We start from the raw sequence: 18,985 nt of genomic DNA on the forward strand, positions 1-18,985 counted from the left end.
ACCCAATGAAATACTTTTACCTTCACCCTCTAACGTAATGTAACAACACGTGGTGACAAATCTCGAGCGGTGAAGGGAATGAACAGTTTTTAGGAACCTTGTGAACACGCGATAGTGTTTCTACCAACTATGAAGGTTCACGGCATTTCTGTTGGTTCCAACTTGTCAAAGAAACTAAATTCAAGCATAAACTGACTGCTGGGGGGGGGGGGGGGGGGGGGAATAGATTAAAGACAAAGTATCAGCCGACCTGTCGAGGATTAGCCTCAGTGGATTTTGCAGCATTAAGACTGATGACATGTCCTGTGAGAAGGAATAACGGGATAACAGTTCCCTCACATGACAGGTCAGTTCCCCGGGAGGGGGCATGTTTATAGCAATATAAAATGGTAAATAAACTTGCACAGTGCCCACAGAAGTGCCTCCAGAAAGAGTCGATAACCAGAAAGATTGCAGCCAGTAATATAGTCGTTCCTTTTCAGTCTTCATAACACGGCCCCAGGCCAGTGACAGCACGGGTCGGCTGCTCTAGTCCAGCAACAGGACCCCGTGGACCTTTCCTCATACGTAAAACGGTGGGGGCCGTAGGTGTCAGGTGTGTGTGAGCATGCCAATGCCTGCACCTACGTTTGGCAGGTAAAACACCTGGAAGACAAGTACAGTATGTGAGAATGTGTACACTGAAGGGCTCGTTTTGGCAGCTTTCTTTAGATGTATAAGTAGTTTTACACACATGTGAGTGATTTTCTCCCTCTATAGGCGTAACTGCTATCAACTTTCCCCGCTTACCTTTTTACCTATTTTGTTGCCTGTTATTCAAGGACACACACACACACACACACACACACACTCACCCACACACACCCCTTGAAGGGCCCCAGTGACATGCTCCCCTTAAATTTAAACATAAAAGGTAATAGTCTCTCTGCGTCTCCATGGTAACTAGGTTGAGAGACATCCAGGAGAGGCTGAAGATAGTACGACAGTGGTGGTAAGGAGACAGGTGTGAGACTACCATACGAGTCGGGCAGCAGGGTGATAGCCATGTGGAGACTGGAGTGAACCGGTCGTCACGGTAACAACACTGTGAGAGAGCGCCACACTGAGATGAGGGTTGGAGATCTGGCAGTGAGATGTGTCCACGATCACTCGGGGGGGGGGGGGGGGGAGAGACGGGGGCAGCTGCCGCTTTCTCGGGCCTCACGGCGTTCACTGCGGCGCCTCACGTTCTCTTCCTGGCCACCTCCGCGTCCTGGCACTCGACCACCGACAGCGCTATCAGCATCTGGGCGGCGTAGTAAGTGGCCATGATGATGACGCGCGAATAGGGCACGGGGAAGCAGAACTTGTTGACGGCGATGGTGAGGTCGGAGACCATGAAGAGCATTGAACCCAGGCACGCCGACAGCTTGGTCCAGGTCCAGAGGTCGTTGGCCAGCTGCAGGGCCGCGATGGCCCTCCAGCCCATGAAGCCGATCAGAGCCACGTAGACGGCCACCAGGTAGGTGAAGGGGCCGGCCAGGTAGGGGTACAGCAGCATGTAGCTCAGAGAGGACACGGCAGTGATCACCAGGCCGGCAGACGCGTTCACGGGCTTCATCCCGAAGGCAGACGAGTAGAGGATGTGGGTGATGGCGAACATCAGGAGGCCTGCGGGACATCACATGTGCAGATAGGATTTAAAATCTAAATGCAATCTGACAAAGTAGCATCCTCTCCATCTCTAAATTACAAAATAAAGCTTGAAGCATCGAGTGAAGAAAATAAACAACGTGGCTCTTCTACTACAGTTTTTCTATTCGTCATGATCCTTTCGGAGAGCTGGGAGCTCTGTGACATTGCTTCATCTCACAATAAGTCGAATTAGCACTGAAATAAGGCACCCATTGTGTCAGATTAGCAGCCACTTTGTTTGGAGATGAAACCAGAGAGTATGAAAAGGAAAAATTAAGTACAGTCGATCAAATTAGAACGACGAGTGTGTAGGAAATACAATGTTTCTCCTCACCGTGGACAAAGTAGCCCTGCTCCTGCCAGATGAGAAAGGAATCACCCAGAGCAGAAAAGATGAGGCCGGCCAAGATCTTGCGGGCACTGGAGTGAGCGCCGAGGAAGCTGAACCCGTGAGCCAATAAAAACACCCAGAGGCAGAAGATGGGTAGACATTTGATCAGTGCGCTGAACCACGATGGGCTTGAAGCCGGCAGCCACAGGAAAAAGTATACACAGGTTGCCTTGAAGAATGGCAACAGCTTTGGGCCTTCACTCTTGACCTGAAAGCAGATTAAACATGGACATCATTGATTTAGTCATATCTGGCTCCACTTAAAACAAGGTAGTTCCAGTCAGTGAACAATGTCCACACAACTACTGTACACTTATCTAAAGGTCATTTGTCTTGGGGCAGACGGCTTGAAATATATCAGGGTAACAGTCAGCACTGTGTGTTTGAGGTGTAGTATCTCACATCTTTAATAAACAAGGGGACATAAGCAGCTAACATGAGCGCTTCTCCTTATTTGGCAGAGGGGTTTGGGTGAGGAAACACTCTTCAGACTCTTGGTGGTCCCTAGTTTACATCACGGTGTCAGGCAAGCACGTGTTTCGTGGCTGAAGCAAAATTCTGCAGAAACAGCCAGTGGAAGAGGAAAAGCAAAAGGCTCCACGCTGCTCCTTGGACTCCCCGTAGCCTTTTATTCTCCTCTCTTTTATTGGACTCCCCATCTCATTTGTGTTTCTCCCCTCCTTCACCCTTTTTCTCTGTGGATTATGTTCTTGAGAGCTGGCGAGCAAGTCTCAACTTCTTCTTTCAAGCTGTGTTACCAGTCATATTTATGTATGTCCAAATACACGAGGCCCCTACTGGGTCCAAAGAATACCGAGTAAAAACCCTCTGGAATGACCACCCACACGGGGTTCTGAGAACGGCTCTCTGTGGGCTTACGGGGAAAGGCATCAAACAGGGAGAAGAAAGGAGAGGTTGAGTTAGGAGACAGAGGAATTGAGTGAAGGTTCACTAGAGCTGAGGTCACTGGAGGAGAGATGTGGAGGGAAAAGGTTGCAAAGACTTTGATGCCATCTGTTGTCACAACATGACTATTTTCTAGAGGCCCTTTTGCATCCATCTCTACAAACATTATGCGGTAAAGTAAAACAACGTGAAACGCTCAGATTACAATATTCTCAAAAGGAGGAGTCGGTCGGGCAGACGAAAGGAAGCAGGAAGAAGCATGGGTGGGGGGGGGGGGCGTGCAGCTTCAGGGAAGGGAGAGAGAGAGAAAGATGGGGTTACAAGCATTAAGATGACAACTGGATTTAAGATTGGACAGACGCAGAGGTGAGAACTAAAAACGAAGGGTCACTCTTGTTCATATGTTTTTTGCTCACGGAGGAGGGGAGGAAGGGGAAGTCCTGGATTGCACAACCGCTCAACACAATAACGGAACGGGCCAAATGACCGTACCGGATCGGACAAAGCGTCTGACCTCAAGCCCGCCCTGACTGATGGGAGTTGACACAAGTTCACATGGTCGGCAGCATTTTGAGACACAAAACACAAGCGCGGGAGGTTATCATCTGAGAGTCAAAATGTATATGTTATGTTCCACTAATGTTGTGCATTGTTCACATGTTTGTAACTCTATTGGGAAGCCACAATGCACTGAATATCTTTAAAAGTGAGGACATGTCACTCCAGATTTGGCTGAACTCTACTGGCTCTCTGTATCCGTGTAAGATCTGACTGTAGAGCATTTGAAGGTCGTCCAACAATACAGACTCCCTGTTGAGTTGGTTGATTCTACGCTCACTCAGATCTTCCACGAAGGTTTTGGAACCAGGTCTTGGATATTTTCTTTTCAACTGTGGCATAGCATTCCTAATGGATGGGACTTTACTTGGTTCTTCTTCCACGGCCTCTTTCTGACACCTTCATTGTCTCGTTGATCTTACACAACTTAGGACAGTTTCAGTCTTTTTCTTGAAAAGAAAGCGGTCTACCAAAGTGACAAACAAAAGAGGAACAACAGGTTCATGCCATCGCAAGATGACAAGTATGAGATAAGTAAAAAAATGAGGGGAATCTTTCCACTGAGGCAAAACTAAAACGAGCTGCATAATGTGAACTAAAGGATTCCTCCTCTCTTCAGTCATTACGTTCAATGGTCTTCATAAACAAGGCACGACAACATATTCTGTATGTCTGATGCTCAGTCTGGATCAGTGTACCGATGGGGCATACCAAGTATTTAATCGAGTGCAGTGAAGGAAGACATTGTCTGAGATCTGCACAGTGAGATTTAGGTTCAGTGATCTTTTATCACAAACAGTTACTTGTGGGAAACAGAAGAAAAAATATATACAAACTGGCAGTGAATAAATGATTCCATGGAGGAAGTCTGAGATCCCATGACCTTTGGTCCTATTCATGCTGCGTTTCATCCATCCTTTACACTTTCCCTTTAATTGTTGTTGATGATGTAAACTCACTGTATGTAAACAATGCATGAATATACCTATTCCACAGAGCACACACCTCTTCCAAGAAATGTTTGTAGCACCCCAACACTTTGAATTAGAAAGATCGGGTGGTTGGGTTCATGTCTCCATTATTATTGAGCATAATTTTAGTGATCAATTTGATCGACCATAGAGGAAATTACCAGACTGACCCCAGATGACCGCTTTTAGTGAACACCATTTGTTTACTGATATAAATGATATATCCAACAATACAATCAAAACAAACAAAACAATCAAACTAAGAAACCGGATTTTTCCAAACAAATTGCTAACATTGATGATGGTGATTAATTTCTTAAGTTACCCCCCCATTGGGCCCACATACACGCTCACACACACTCACGCTCCCCAACACGTTGCAGGCCTGTTGCAGCTCCTTCCTTCCAGTGTCTTCCCGCAGCCGTGTCTTTCCGCAGCCGTGTCTTTCCGTAGCAGTGTCTTTCCGCAGCCGTGTCTTCCCGCAGCCGTGTCTTTGCGCAGCAGTGTCTTTCCGTAGCAGTGTCTTTCTGCAGCCGTGTCTTTCTGTCGCAGTGTCTTTCTGTCGCAGTGTTTTTCTGTCGCAGTGTTTTTCTGTAGCAGTGTCTTTACGCAGCAGTACGCACCTTCACACTTCATTCACCCATCATCTCTCATCTCTCCCACTCTCTCCTTTCACCTTTTAACTTCTAAACCCCGCCCCACCAGGTGAGACCAATTGACACCTGTGTGCCCAATCAATCAATCAAGACAATATATATATATATATAGATCTTTGTGGCTTATTTTTATTCTTATTATTATTACCCCCCAGGGCTACATGTTTATCTCATTGTAGCTGGACTGAAACAGTGTCTGGACTTTAATCTAAATTATGAGAACGTATAGTGAAAATTAGTGCTATAGTCTCAAAACAACCCACCACATTACTGCTGTAATATCAGATGCAATTGTTTTTCTCGAACACACTTCATCAAATTGTGACACCATGAAGGCCTAATGGCAGAGTCCAATTCATAAACTGGTCGACAGAGGAAGTACGGGTTTCAATTCCCTCATGCTCAGCAGAGATCTCCCGCTCTGTGTCTTGTACCGGGTTGTGCGGCCGGTATCGTCTCAGCTGTAACTTCCTCCACTCACGTTGACTGAGGCGTCAGTGTGTCTGCTGAGACACCGATTGGGACATTAGCGACGGCTACGAGCCCTGCGGGACACTAAGCTATCGCCAGCATAAAAAGAAGGGAACGCACCGCCTCATTTTTGAGGCAGACAAAAATAATCATGGTGTTATCTCGTCTTGCCATCTGAATGAACACATTATAAAAAATAAGGGCCGTTTGCAGAGGCGCTGTTGCACAGCCGACTGGCTGCAAACACCTGCCTGGTCACTGATAAGCAAATGGTATTTTGTTAAGCTACTACTGGGATGCAGTAAATATACTTTTCAAGCTAGCAAATGATCAAACGTATTCGCCTGAACTTGTCTCTCGCTGTAGTCCTGGGAATAACGAGCAGCTGTCAGCCGCTAATACTTCTGTACCAACCACAAACCAACAAAAGCCCTGCACTGAAGCATTCAATAACATCCTGACTTTACATCTACGCTGGTGTTAGAAACACAAAAAAAGGTCTGTAAAGTCTTGTTTACACAATTTGGCTGAGGGGAACTGTAACATAAGTATAGTCTTGGCCGCCCAGCTGGCATTTGACTCATATGACAATGTTATTTCTGTGTGCCATCAGACAACACTGGCTGGGAAGGGTACCTCTTACAGCTGCTTCAACTCCAAGGATAACCTGCAGCACAAAACATGCAGGTGCTCCTCGACCAAAAGGAATACTGATCTCAGGTGAATCATGCACTTTGGTGCTGTACAAATATGTGGGGACAAGGTACAGTACTCAAATCCACAGAAAGTGCAATGTTCACATTAGTCAAGAACAGTATGTGCTGGTCTTTGTGCTGAGCCGCTGACTCTAGATCATCTGTAAACGATAAAGATTGACACACTTCCTTGTGAGCACAAAGTTAGTTTACGAGACGGCCTGGAGTGTGTCTATATATAAAAATAGTTCAGTGTAAGAAAAGAAAAAAGAGTTTTAGGTCAATACAATAAAGTTATAGGAGTATTGTTTTACCTGTGAGCATGAATAAAGAGTGGGTGTACATTAACTGATATTTTTGATTTTCTACTTTTCAATTATTAGAATATACCTTTTTTAATGTGAATCACAAATACAGATCATACAACACTTGAAGACCGCTGATTAATCAAAAAAGCCAAATTAAATGGAAAATGATGATGATTAAGGCTTTTGTTTGCAATGGGCAATCAGATGTTTCCTGAAAATCACAAAGTCGATTTCATTCGTCTTTCCAAACAGTATTTCGTCTCAGGACATGCCTGTACCTCCCCTTTCCGCCTCTCACAGGTATCACTCAGGCGGCACCTCAGGCTTTACTGCAGGCCAAGGTGGCCCCTGCAGAAGGGGGAACATTTCATGGCAGCTTTGTCAGAGTAAGAGCCTCTAGGGCCGGTTACATTCATCTGGTAGCTGTCACTGTCATTATCTTGGGTGTCAGAACAGCCAATTTCCTGCAGATCGCACTTTGGTCAATTATGTCGCTAATGGTTTGGCATACAATAGAGTTTATGTGAAGCAGAGCTGCGGCAAAGGAGATGAAATGAAAAGAAAGTCTGCCACATCAGAACACCGCGCATGCGTTCCTGAGGGGGAAGAGAAGAAAAACAGACAAAAAAAGTCGTCACATGACAGGTTTGGGTGTTTTGTCAGGGGGCTGCCTTTGGAAATGTGTGGAAACGTCCTCCTGCTCGTGGAAGATGTGAACAGTCGCTGCTAAAAACGTGTCCAAACGGTCCAGGAACCAGCTCCACTGTACACAAAAGATCCCGCTCTCAGTCGCACATCTTCAAATAACGCGACACGGTGCTTGTGACCACAACGTGTGTGTCCAAGCGCACTGGCAGACAGATATTAATTGCTCATTAAATTATAAACTAATGAGCACGCACTGGCTCTCGAAGTAGGACCTGAATAACGCAAATAAAACATGATTTTTTTTCTCCTGTTGACTCATTAGTTGGTCGATAAAGAACATGCTATAATAAAGGGTTATTTTCAGAAATGTGGGCATGCAACGTTAGCTAAACCAGCCACCATTATTCCTGTTTAGTTTGTGTAAGACACCAACGCTGGCTTGAAGAAGAGACTCACCACTGTTACCGGGGAAACCATTTCTCCCTCGCTGGCGTCCGTATCGCTGAGAAAGTTATATGGCGTGAAAACACAATATTCGGCTCGGGTCCTCCAGTTACCTGGTTGTGTGAGGGATGCCGATTGTTTTTGTCCTCGCTCCGATGGGCGGTCCGACGTCCAGTAGGAAGTTAGATGGGCCGTGATGTAGGCGTGGCTTTCTCTGTTGACCAATAGGAGCAAAGAGTTGTAGAGACTGGGGCGGGTCTAGACGCGAGGGACGTCCGGATTGGAGGAGCAGTCTGATGTTTACATATCGGAGCAGATGGCCTTTATTTACCTTTTACAGAAATGGAGAACATATTTGTTAAGAGTTTATTATTGATTGTGCTCGAATTTTCCTTTGTTAACGGTTTAGGCGTTATGAATGTAGACAATAGGCCTGGAAAACATCTCTACGAGATCAAAAGGTTGCGGTAATATAGTACATTGATCGATGATTGCATCGATAGCACCACCAGACATTATTCATCTTCTGTCGGATTTCCCTTGAGCTGTCCACCCCATTTGTCATAACAATATTACAATATGTCTCTTCAATTTAGAATATTACATTCTTATTAGTGTTATTAAAATATGAGTTTACACTGAATTGAATGAAACTCTATTATGCCAGCCAGGTGTAATGCCGATGAGTCTCTCTCTCATATATATATATATATATATATATATATATATATATATATATATATATATATATAAAGTTGTGTTCTTTTTTATGTTGTTGCTATATTTGAAATGAATGAACCAGTATAGCGATACACTTTTTACATACTGACAGGTATCATACAACAACTTCAAACTGGAGGATGTCAATGACAGACTGTAGACTACTGTGTATAGACACGTTTATAGAAGTCCAATGTGATACAATATTCATACCCAAAAAGGAAATAAACCATTTTTAATGAGAATCGACCATTGTATGATGTATTGTATGCGTGCTAAGATTATGAAACACAATGAGGCTATAACAGGTCGTGTTGTGTTGAATTGAGGAAGAATATCCACAATGGTATAGCGACATCATGTGGCCTACAAGTGTCAACATTATTTTAGCTCGGACATTGCGTCAAGAAACCATAGAGCCGACTCAAAAACCTTGGAATACATTTTCTTTACGAAGTTGATCAAAGTAAAAAATACCGTAACATTTACCTTTACACGTGTTTTAAAAAAAAAATTAGCCTCCGAATATGGTTAATTGTAAATAGGAATTGCTATACCTCGGTGTTGAAGTTGTCGTATTGTTTGTATTTATGTATTATTTATTTGATATATTCCCATTGATATAAAGTTAAATTATACATTAATATTTTTTCAGAACTCTTTTTGTGTGTCATGTCTCAACTACATAGTCATATTTATAATAATAATAATGCAAAAAAGGAGTGACACCATTAGACCATCCTCAACTCGCACTACAGTGTGTAAAATGTAAATATTAAAACTGCAATGAATCCAGTTAATTTACACATAATTATATTGTAAGTAAAAAGTCCTCTTTTCGACAACAACCCGTCACTTATCAAACATTAAACGAGTGAGCTACACTTGTTAAACAAAATGTGTTTTTATAAAAGCAAAGTGGATTACATGGTACGCTGTTTATATTGTTCTGCCGAGCAATATATCATCGATCCGAGACTGACAAAACAAATCTAACTCGATGTATTTACTGACTCGTAATCTCACAAAGACGGATGCGCGCACAAGGGAGTTATCTCACTTCCTTCATGTACTCTTTGGACCGTTACGTTCGTCTGTCTCTCTCTAGTCTCTACCAACGACCGTATCCCCACTGTGGCTGACTTTCAGTCGTCTTCTCCCAACAGGCGTTCTTCCTATGGCTATTTTTGATGGATCTGTCTGTAGTTTGGGGCGCGACATGAGTACAAAAGTTCTTCTTTCAGGCTTCTTGGTTGGCTGCCGTGAGTCAACGTACGGCTAGCTTATGCTAACGTCGCTAGCATGTGGTAACGTAAGCCGGCGAAGTTAAGTAGCGTTAACTCTCCGACGTAAACTACCGACTTTCCCCCTATGGACTGCTTTTGTGTGTTTTTTTTCCTCGCAGCCGTCTACTTTCCGTTTGGTGACGCTAAATCCCGTCAACTGACCTGGTGTGGGAGCTAAAACGCTAACAGTAGCATTAGCACTCCTGGTTGAGTCTTTTTCTGATTCATTTCAAACGGTCAGCTTGTGTCACCTGCTGCCAAAATGATGGACTTTGATAATATTTTGGATATCGCCACGCAAAATCGGACCCCCGGCAATTCACAGGTAAGAATAGCCTTCAATTGACTCAGGCCAAACTGTAAAACGTGGATTTGTGGCCACTAACGTATTCACACAAGTGCCAGCTCATCTGTCAGGGGGATCTGGTAGTGAAGCTAACTTAGCTGCTAACTTTCACCCTGTATATTAGACAGACGTTTACCACAACAACAAATTGTTCCCGTCAGTTTTTACATGTACAATAAAAGGTGATCTTTCGGCCAACACATCTGATGAATAACCAAGAAGACCTTTGAATAGTGCATCAGTGCAGAGATCACGCTTCATATTCTGTGCTGCAGATGTTCACGTGCTGTGTGTGTGTGTTTCAGCAGAAGAGATACAGTTTACAAGCTGCGCCTCCCAAAAAGCACCCGACGTCGAAAGGTGTGAGTGCTTCAGCTGTGCAGGCGCTTCTGAAGAAACAAAGCTGCGATAGCAAAAAGAAAGGTAATGCAAAGTGATGATGGATATTAACGGTTTGCACATACTGTGCAGGGTATTCTTCGTTGGTTATTTTATTATGCTTCTCTTTTCGTTTCAGAAACCAATATGAAGAAACAGAAGGAGGACCTACTGGCAAAGAGGGTTGAGATGAAGTCGGACCGTAAGGCGCGAGCCATGGCGTCCAGAACTAAGGACAATTTCAGAGGCTACAATGGCATTCCGGTGGTCGAGCTTCCTAAGAAAAGACGATCCAAACTAGAGATGCAGCAGGACAGGTCGATGAACGAGGAAGGCTTCAGGAATAACTCGATTGACCCAGAGGACGAAGAGGATATGTATGAGTATGAAAAGTCAGATTCAGAATCGGAGCAGGAGCCAGAGCTGCGCAGACCTGGGAAAACCACAAGTTTTCGAGGAAATAGTGGTGGTGGTGGCGGCAGCAGCAGCAGCAGCAGCAGCAAGCCCTCCTCTAAAAAATCCAGTGGACCACCCAAGCCCGCTCCACCTCCAATGAACTTTGCAGAGTTACTCAAATTGGCAGAGAAGAAGCAGTTTGAGCCAGTTGAGGTAAAAGTCAAGGTAGGGAAAAAAGAGGACCGGCTCCGAACAGCTGACGAGATAAAGGAACTGGAGCAGGAGCGCAGGGCTCTGAGGCCGAACAAAGACTCTCAGGCAGAAAGAGACGGCAGATCTCAGTCTAGCTCTAGTTCAATGAGAAAAGGCTCTTCCGAGAAGGAGCAAAAGAGCTATAAACCACAGAAGACCTCCTCAGAGAAGCAAAGTGTTCCCAGTGGGTCAGGAAAGAGGTTGCATCCAACACTGACGCGTGATAAAGGCCAGACTTCTTCTAAGCCCTCTGCGGGGGACAGAGAGAGAGAGAGACCCAAGATGTCTCACAGCGATCGAGACCGATCCAAGACAAACGTGTCGAGTTCCTCTGGTGCCATAAATGGTAAAAGTACTTTGAAAGCCACATCTTCTCATGTTTCAGCCAAGCAAGGGGGGCTCAAGCCCTCGTCTAGCCACAAATCCAGCACCTCAAGTGACCTTAACCTCAAAAAAGAAAGCTCGTCGAGAGCCTCGGGTATTCCTGGGACCAGGGCTCCTGGCACGGCTGCAACAGGCCAAAGATCTCAACCTGGGAGCTCTCAGCAGGCCAGGACCAGTCAGGGTAGCTCATCAAAGCAGGGACCTATAGTTGGGGGTCACAAGTCTGGAAAGACGGAACCACCAAGGCCTGGATTTAACTCTGCTGGAAAATCAAGCGGTAATTCTGCGATGAGACCTTCATCGGGCGGTCCTCCTAAGGCCGGGGGCCAACCTCAGTCGAGGCCGCAGGGCACACCCCAGGCAAGAGCTGGTGGGAGTGGCCTACAGGGTCAACCTCGAGGTGGTGGCTCTCGACCTCCGGGAAATGGACCTGGTCGTGGGGGACCAGCAGCTGGGCGACCGGCTGGGAGCATCGGATCAGGACCTGGAAGCATGTGCACCGTGGTGTCTGAGACCATTTCATCCAAGAATTTTGGTGGACCCAGGCCAGGAGTCCCACCTCGGCCAGGAATGCCACAGAGTCCTATGATGAACAGACCACCAGGTAAGAGTGTGTGTGTGTGTGTGAGACAAGTATAAAACGGACACAAACTGAAATGTTGCTGGGACTAAAATTACTTCAAGCTTAACGTACGAAGGCAATTAAAATAAAGATGACGAAAGCAAGTGTGCTTTTACCAAATGGTTAAAGTCAGAGCAGTGTGGTGTAAAAGCTGTTGGCCACAGCTTGGAAAGAGTTTTCTATTTTGATTAAGCCCTTCTTTCCTTGCCGATTGAGTCCATACTCTAATAAATAAAGTGTTGTGTCTTGCTGAAGCATGTTGTGGGCAAAGCAGCTTTTTGTTTCAGAGAAACCACTTGATATCATCCCCGTTTACTCTACGCTTTTCAAACTCTCCCATACCGGCAGTTTCTGTTGTCACTCAGGACTAAAACAAAAAGTTCTGGAAGTGAACTGTGTTTAATGTGAAATAAATGAAAGTATTGAGCACTTTATTTTGGCTCACGGCACACAGTACCCCGTTGGCAGCACACGACAGTGAACATTGTGAAACGGTTCACGTTGTGACATAATATCGAGTTTGACAAACAATCGCCATAACGGGTCAAAGGGCTCGTGTGCTGAACTGAAGGAGTGTCGGCAGCCGTCGTCATTCCTCCTGGGTCAGAGCGCCATCTTTCCAACACGGAGACAAAACTTCATTTCAATGTAATTTGCCTTTTACCATGAAATGTACTTTTATAATCTAGGTAATTCTCACTTTTCATTTTTTTATGGGTAGCAAATGTCCAACAGCCAATACCCAAATTGATAATAATGTTCTGTTTTTATCCAGGCACAATGTTACCACCCATCGCCTCTGGATACAAGAGGAGATACGAGGAAGAGGATGACGAGTGCGACTCAGAAATGGAGGATTTTATCGATGAGAAGGACGACGGTCAAGACGACATTTCCAGGCACATTAAAGAAATCTTTGGCTATGATAAAAACAAGTAAGAGTTGTCCCCCTATATTCTGGTTCCAAGTAATGTCACTGTATTGGTAATCCCATATAAACAAGACTATTTTCTTTTAATCTCCTCAGGTACAAGGACGAGAGCGACTATGCACTTAAATTCATGGAGAGCAGTTGGAGAGATGTGCAGAAGGAGGAGGCCAGGAGGTGAGACGCATTCACTCTCAGTCCCCAACTCTACGTGGACGGTTTGTACAGAGAGCCGCTTACCGCCTTCTGTTTCATGTCATTTTCTGTATCTTTTTTTGCTTCGCTTCTTTAGCCTGAGAATGGCCGTGCAGGAAGATCTGGACGAGGAGAAGAGGGATCAAGAGGACATGAACAAGAGGAAAAAAAAGAACTGAAGCTCCTTTTTTGTTGTTGAGAAATAGACAAAACCAAAACAATCCCGCCTCCTGAAAGGCGTGACAGGCGGACTGCCATGGAGCTCAGTGACGGCGTCCACCTTGACCGCTGTAGCTGTCTCTGCTTCAATATGACTGGACTCAATCGGAGTGGAGTGGCACATGGCATTGGCTCCAGAGGGAAAGAAGAGAATGTTAGTCACAGACTAAATACCTACCAATCATTCAGCCACTAGTGTGTGTGTGACAAAAAAATCCAAGATTTCGCTGTTATACTATTTATTTTCCCCAATTTCTTAAAAAGACCTGAGAACTATAAATATGGAATTGTCTTTCTTTTCTTTTTAACTAACAATAACATACTAAGTTATGATAAAATGCTATTTTTCAGCAGAATATGTTTCATAGTTTTCTAAACACACTTTGATAAGTCAATTGAATATGCAGACGGTTGTGTTGGGTGTTTAAAGGGAGCTGAGGAAAAATAATTGCTTCACGGCTTTTATTTAATTGTTTTGCATCAATGTTTTCTCAGAGTAATATAGACACATCTTGGTTATATTAACGCCACATGGAACATGGTATGATTTGGAGTTACGGCAACGACGACGTATCTATTATGTGGTAAATCCAATAAGATGTTTAACGTTGTTAAATGACTGGATGTTTGTGATAGACGTCATGCATCAGGAACGTCACATCCGGTTTGCTGAAGGCGCGCGTGGCTTTTGTTCCCTCCAGGCTTGCCGTACTCGACGTACGGAGTGGGCGGAGTCTGTATTTGCTTACCTACTGCTGGAAGTTTGCGGAAGTTTGTTATTTTGGACAAGTAAAGTTGAAGTCATACGTCACCAGGAGCATCAGAAAGAGTCTTAGCTGTGTTGTTGTTGTACTTCAATAGATGGACCTCCGTTCAGAGAAAATACAGCGGATCCTCTCCAAGGTTAGTAACTTAAAATGACGTTTTAAACTAATTAGTGTCTCCATGTCGATGCCGGTTTTCACGGGAGGCTCGTGCGTGTCACCAACTTGCTGAACCAGCTCGACTTAAGGGTTATTGTTGCGCCATGTGAGACGAAAACAAACTACTTTTTCGTATTGTTTCCAAACACACCCGAGTGGTCATGGGAGTCGTGATGAGTCCAGACGTCGCTGCCCTGTGCCGGTTGTCTCCTCGGGGTGCCGTCAAGTGCTCCCCCGAGGGAGCGAGAGGATGACCTCGTCTATAGAGTGAATTCACACACCCTTTGTCACCTTTGCCCTGGGACTGCTGTTGAAGTGTCTTGGTGTCTGATCAGCGCCATAACATCCTGAACCCCTCAGGAGTGTGCTAGCGTAACGCTGCTGAGCCCTGATTGGTTGATGGCTCTTTAATTTAGACTGAGTTTAAATAAAACTGAACTGCAAAACAAACCCAGATTCAATCAAAGGGGTGGTAACACTGATTGCAAATGGCTGGGCTGAATCTGTAAGGGTGTCCACCTCCTTGTTCACAACATGGACATTACACACTTTACTGTCCATAGGCTACAGCCAATTCATGTTGGTTATGCATCTGAATGCATGAACACGCCTTCATCTGTCTTTTGACCCCCGGTCTCAGTACAAATTCCATGATGTTGCGGTTGAGGAGCTGCAGAAGATCCATCGAATCTACCCCGGGATGGCACCGTCCACAGGCACATACAGTGAGTCTTAATTGGAGGAGGGGTGAAGGCGGGTGGACCGACCTCTACACGCACCACACATATTTCTTTCTGATAACTGACAGTTCCATTTTGTCATTTTCAGCATTTAGTGACGGCAGCCAAAAAGATCTTGTGAGATTAGTCGGTAACGCCCCAGCCCAGTATGCAGGTAAGGCTGACCTCTGACATTAGGATTATCCAATTTACTGTATGGGGAACAAGGCCCTCTCACGTCCGTGTGAAGTCATGATTATGATGCACTGATGCCAGTGTCTCCTTCTCTAGGTCGCTCCTACAACTTCCCCATCGAGCTGTGGTTGATGGACTCATTCCCCTTCACGCCTCCCATATGCCTCCTGAGACCGACCCCCACCATGGTCATCAGAGAGGGCAAACACGTTGACGGGGTCGGACGGATTCATCTGCCGGGGCTGCACAGCTGGGATTATGTAAGATTGAATATTTTATGGCTGAAATATACTTTTGCGTCCGAGAGTGTCTGAGGCGTCCTCATCAGTCTCGCTGTGTTTTATGTTGTATTTTTTTTTTCTTCCAGCCCAAGTCGTCCGTGGTGGGTCTTTTGAATGAGATGATTGCCAAGTTTGAAGAGGATCCTCCGCTGTCCTCAAAGACCACCGTGGACAGCAAAGACCCCCACGAGCTCCTGTCTTTTGTTTCTAATCTACGGATCAATGACGGTGCTTGATTTGATACGCAGCTTGGTGGTTGATGATTTTTTTTAAAGAAGATAATTGTGTGCTAGTCATAGCGTCACTTGTCTATTTCAGGTGAAAGCAAACGTCTCGATAAACCGAATAACAAAGTCTCAGTCATCGGGGGAGGAGACCTGGGCATGGCAACGGTGATGAGCATCTTGTCAAAGGTATATGTCGAAGGGGGGGCTTTAACATTTCATATCTTACAATTCAGGATTAGCATGTACAATTCTATTGTAGACGGTACATTTTTCTTCTGTATTCGTCCAGTGTAAAGTGGACAAACTTGTGTTCATTGACGTCACCGAAAGTTCAACGAAGGGCGGCAGCACCGATCTCGAGATTTTCCGCCTGCCTCAGGTTGAGGTGTCCAGAGGTCAGTCACACAATCACACAGTAACACAATCACATAGTGACACAATCACACAATCACAGTCACACAATCAGTGACACAATCACACAGTAACACAATCACATAGTCAGTCAGTGACACAATCAGTCACACAGTCACAGTCATCACTAATGTTGCTCAGGGAGGCCGAAGCACATTGCAGTCAGTGACTCACAACCAGCTGCTGGTCTGCAGCTGACCCGGAACTTTGACTTGTAAACAATCCATCATCGAGACACGAATCTGCTGCCAGACGTGCGTTCACTAATGTCGACTGTACCTTTTTGTCAGATCTGTCAGCCTCCGCGGGCTCCAGGGTTGTCGTGGTGACCGCAAATGCGTGGAGCAGCGAGCAGTCGTACGCCAGCGTGGTTCAGACTAATGTGGACATGTACAGAGGAATCATCCCCAGCCTTTCACGTTTCAGCCCCGACGGCGTGATGCTCATCGCGTCACAACCAGGTCGGTGTCGGAGAAGAAAAGAGCCCCTTTGCTCCTGGACCTGTTTGCACATCGTCACCTCTTGTCTTCTCCCGTCACATTGCAGTGGACGTGATGGCCCATGTTGCCTGGAGGCAGAGTTGCCTGCCTCCGACGCGGGTGATCGGAGCAGGCTGCAACCTGGACTCTGAGCGACTCAGTCACATCCTGGACGTGAACCTGAACGCTCACAAACCCGCCTGGGTCATCGGAGAACTGTCGGACAACAAAGGTGAGCCAGAGAAGATCAACGGAGCGGTTACACGAAGGCCTTGTGTTGTATTAATTGTCGTGACGTGAATCCTCTTCGTTCCCCTTTCACTTCCTCTTTTAATTCGCTGCCATTTTTTGGATGATCTGCTTTTTAATTTTATTTAATTGTATCGGCATGACCGCCAATGCTACACTTTCTGCTCCTCTCGTTACATCGTTCCACTCTTCAGACGTGTAACGGCTCTTTAATAACTGACAAGCACGATTGAGCTCGTCCGTGTTTCTCCTCTTGCAGTCGCTGTGATGAGCAGCACTGGGCTGAGCTCCAGTGGGCAGCCGGAGATCGCAGCAGAATCCAACTCGACCAAACCGCTGTTGGACAGGTACGGGCAGGAATTAGTTTGACCTCAACAGAAAGCTTTAAAATGTGTCTTCATCCGACTATGTGGACACAAGCCTTTGGGATTATATGGGCCAGGAAATTATCTTATATATACACTACCGTTCAAAAGTTTGGGGTCATCCAGACAATTTTGTGTCTTCCATGAAAACTCAGTTTTATTTATCAAATGAATTGAAAATTGAATAGAAAATATAGTCAAGACATTGACAAGGTTAGAAATAATGATTAATATTTGAAGTATTAATTTTGTTCTTCAAACTTCAAGCTCAAAGGAAGGCCAGTTGTATAGCTTATATCACCAGCATAACTGTTTTCAGCTGTGCTAACATAATTGCACAAGGGTTTTCTAATCAGACATTAGTCTTCTAAGGCGATTAGCAAACACAATGTACCATTAGAACACTGGAGTGATAGTTGATGGAAATGGGCCTCTATACACCTCTGGAGATATTTCATTAGAAACCAGACGTTTCCACCTAGAATAGTCATTTACCACATTAACAATGTATAGTGTGTATTTTTGATTAATGTTATCTTTATTGAAAAGTGCTTTTCTTTGAAAAATAAAGACATTTCTAAGTGACCCCAAACTTTTGAACGGTAGTGTACATATATTTTCATTTGTATTTAAAGTCGCTCACGTCTCTGTGCTTGTAGGGCGTTTGAGATGATGAAGAATCGGGGCCAGCGGTCGTGGTCTGTGGGTCTGTCCATCGCCGACATCACAAACAGTGTGCTGACCGACAAGATGAAGACCCACTCCGTCTCCACCCTGGCGCAGGTAGACCCACGTGTCTCGTATCTTGTGTTATGATGTGTGCCGTTTCACTTCATTCAATACCGATGGAAGTCAGTTGCATCTTTGCTGGACACTGAGGGGACGGTCTCACCCAGTCCGAAGGGTTTTAGTGAAATCGTGCGCAATACGACATTTTGCGTAAATGTCGTGTTCAGGTAATTTCACTTAAATATGGGATTGCAGATGTCCCAGGTTCATCTGCGTTCTGTTTGCTGTAGGGCTGGGGGGGCATCGGTGCAGAGGTGTTCCTCAGCTTGCCGTGCATCATGGGAGCCAACGGGTCCACGCGCTTGGCCGGAGTGTCACTGGGGCCGGAAGAAGACTCCAAGCTGAGAGAGAGCGTCACCGGCCTATCTAACCTCATAAGTCAGCTCCAGATATGAACACACACGGCTGGATTTGCACTATAATTATTTTTGAAGTTATGGCTGACATTACTGTCTTAAATACAATTGAATCACAAGATGTTTTTGTATATATTCCCGTTGTGTATAAAATATGGGTACATTAAACAAATGTGATAAATGCAATTCTATGCAGGAGCATCTAAAGAATATTGATGTTTGTAGTTAATATATTTGTGTCAACAAGTTGAATTCTCCTGAACTACATTTACCAAAGATGATGTATGATGCGTTCCTTACATCATTTAAGTTAAAAATTGTGGTGTTGGCATGAATATATCCAGGTGCTGGTCTCGTCTTGAGCTCATATTTTAATGGCCTTATTTTCTGTCTTAGTGCTATTTTCATATTTGAAGCAATTCCTGTTGCATTCATATTTAAATTGCCTTTGTTTAAAATACTTATATGTAGTGAGACTCCAAGATTGAGTGGGTGTGCAATAAATACCTGGAACCAGATGTGGATCGTGTCTGTGGGAAAGAA

General features: G+C 45.0%; 4 protein-coding genes across 4 annotated transcripts in view; 2 read left to right on the top strand and 2 right to left on the bottom strand.

The window, feature by feature from the left end:
• b4galnt4a (beta-1,4-N-acetyl-galactosaminyl transferase 4a) overlaps nucleotides 1-18,985 on the bottom strand; it is a 179,741-nt gene that overhangs the window by 150,362 nt on the left and 10,394 nt on the right. The gene's annotated exons all lie outside the window — the stretch shown is intronic.
• tmem86a (transmembrane protein 86A) lies at nucleotides 1,129-7,810 on the bottom strand. Its single transcript, XM_056416869.1, has 3 exons — nucleotides 7,735-7,810; nucleotides 2,009-2,273; nucleotides 1,129-1,650 (listed from the first exon to the last, which is right to left on the bottom strand). Exons 1-3 carry the CDS (start codon nucleotides 7,753-7,755, stop codon nucleotides 1,223-1,225), a joined length of 714 nt encoding a protein of 237 aa, XP_056272844.1. The 5' UTR covers nucleotides 7,756-7,810; the 3' UTR covers nucleotides 1,129-1,222.
• Nucleotides 9,523-13,652, top strand: spty2d1 (SPT2 chromatin protein domain containing 1). Its single transcript, XM_056416867.1, has 6 exons — nucleotides 9,523-10,053; nucleotides 10,380-10,497; nucleotides 10,592-12,088; nucleotides 12,882-13,041; nucleotides 13,134-13,211; nucleotides 13,327-13,652. Exons 1-6 carry the CDS (start codon nucleotides 9,991-9,993, stop codon nucleotides 13,406-13,408), a joined length of 1,998 nt encoding a protein of 665 aa, XP_056272842.1. The 5' UTR covers nucleotides 9,523-9,990; the 3' UTR covers nucleotides 13,409-13,652.
• Nucleotides 13,753-18,960, top strand: uevld (UEV and lactate/malate dehyrogenase domains). Its single transcript, XM_056416868.1, has 12 exons — nucleotides 13,753-14,351; nucleotides 15,012-15,096; nucleotides 15,200-15,265; nucleotides 15,382-15,545; nucleotides 15,653-15,794; nucleotides 15,885-15,979; nucleotides 16,083-16,188; nucleotides 16,495-16,665; nucleotides 16,751-16,915; nucleotides 17,192-17,279; nucleotides 17,957-18,080; nucleotides 18,317-18,960. The coding sequence occupies exons 1-12, from the start codon at nucleotides 14,310-14,312 to the stop codon at nucleotides 18,479-18,481; spliced, it is 1,413 nt and encodes a 470-aa protein (XP_056272843.1). The 5' UTR covers nucleotides 13,753-14,309; the 3' UTR covers nucleotides 18,482-18,960.

Source organism: Pseudoliparis swirei, chromosome 6, assembly GCF_029220125.1.
Source record: "Pseudoliparis swirei isolate HS2019 ecotype Mariana Trench chromosome 6, NWPU_hadal_v1, whole genome shotgun sequence".
Taxonomy (NCBI): Eukaryota; Metazoa; Chordata; class Actinopteri; order Perciformes; family Liparidae; genus Pseudoliparis; species Pseudoliparis swirei.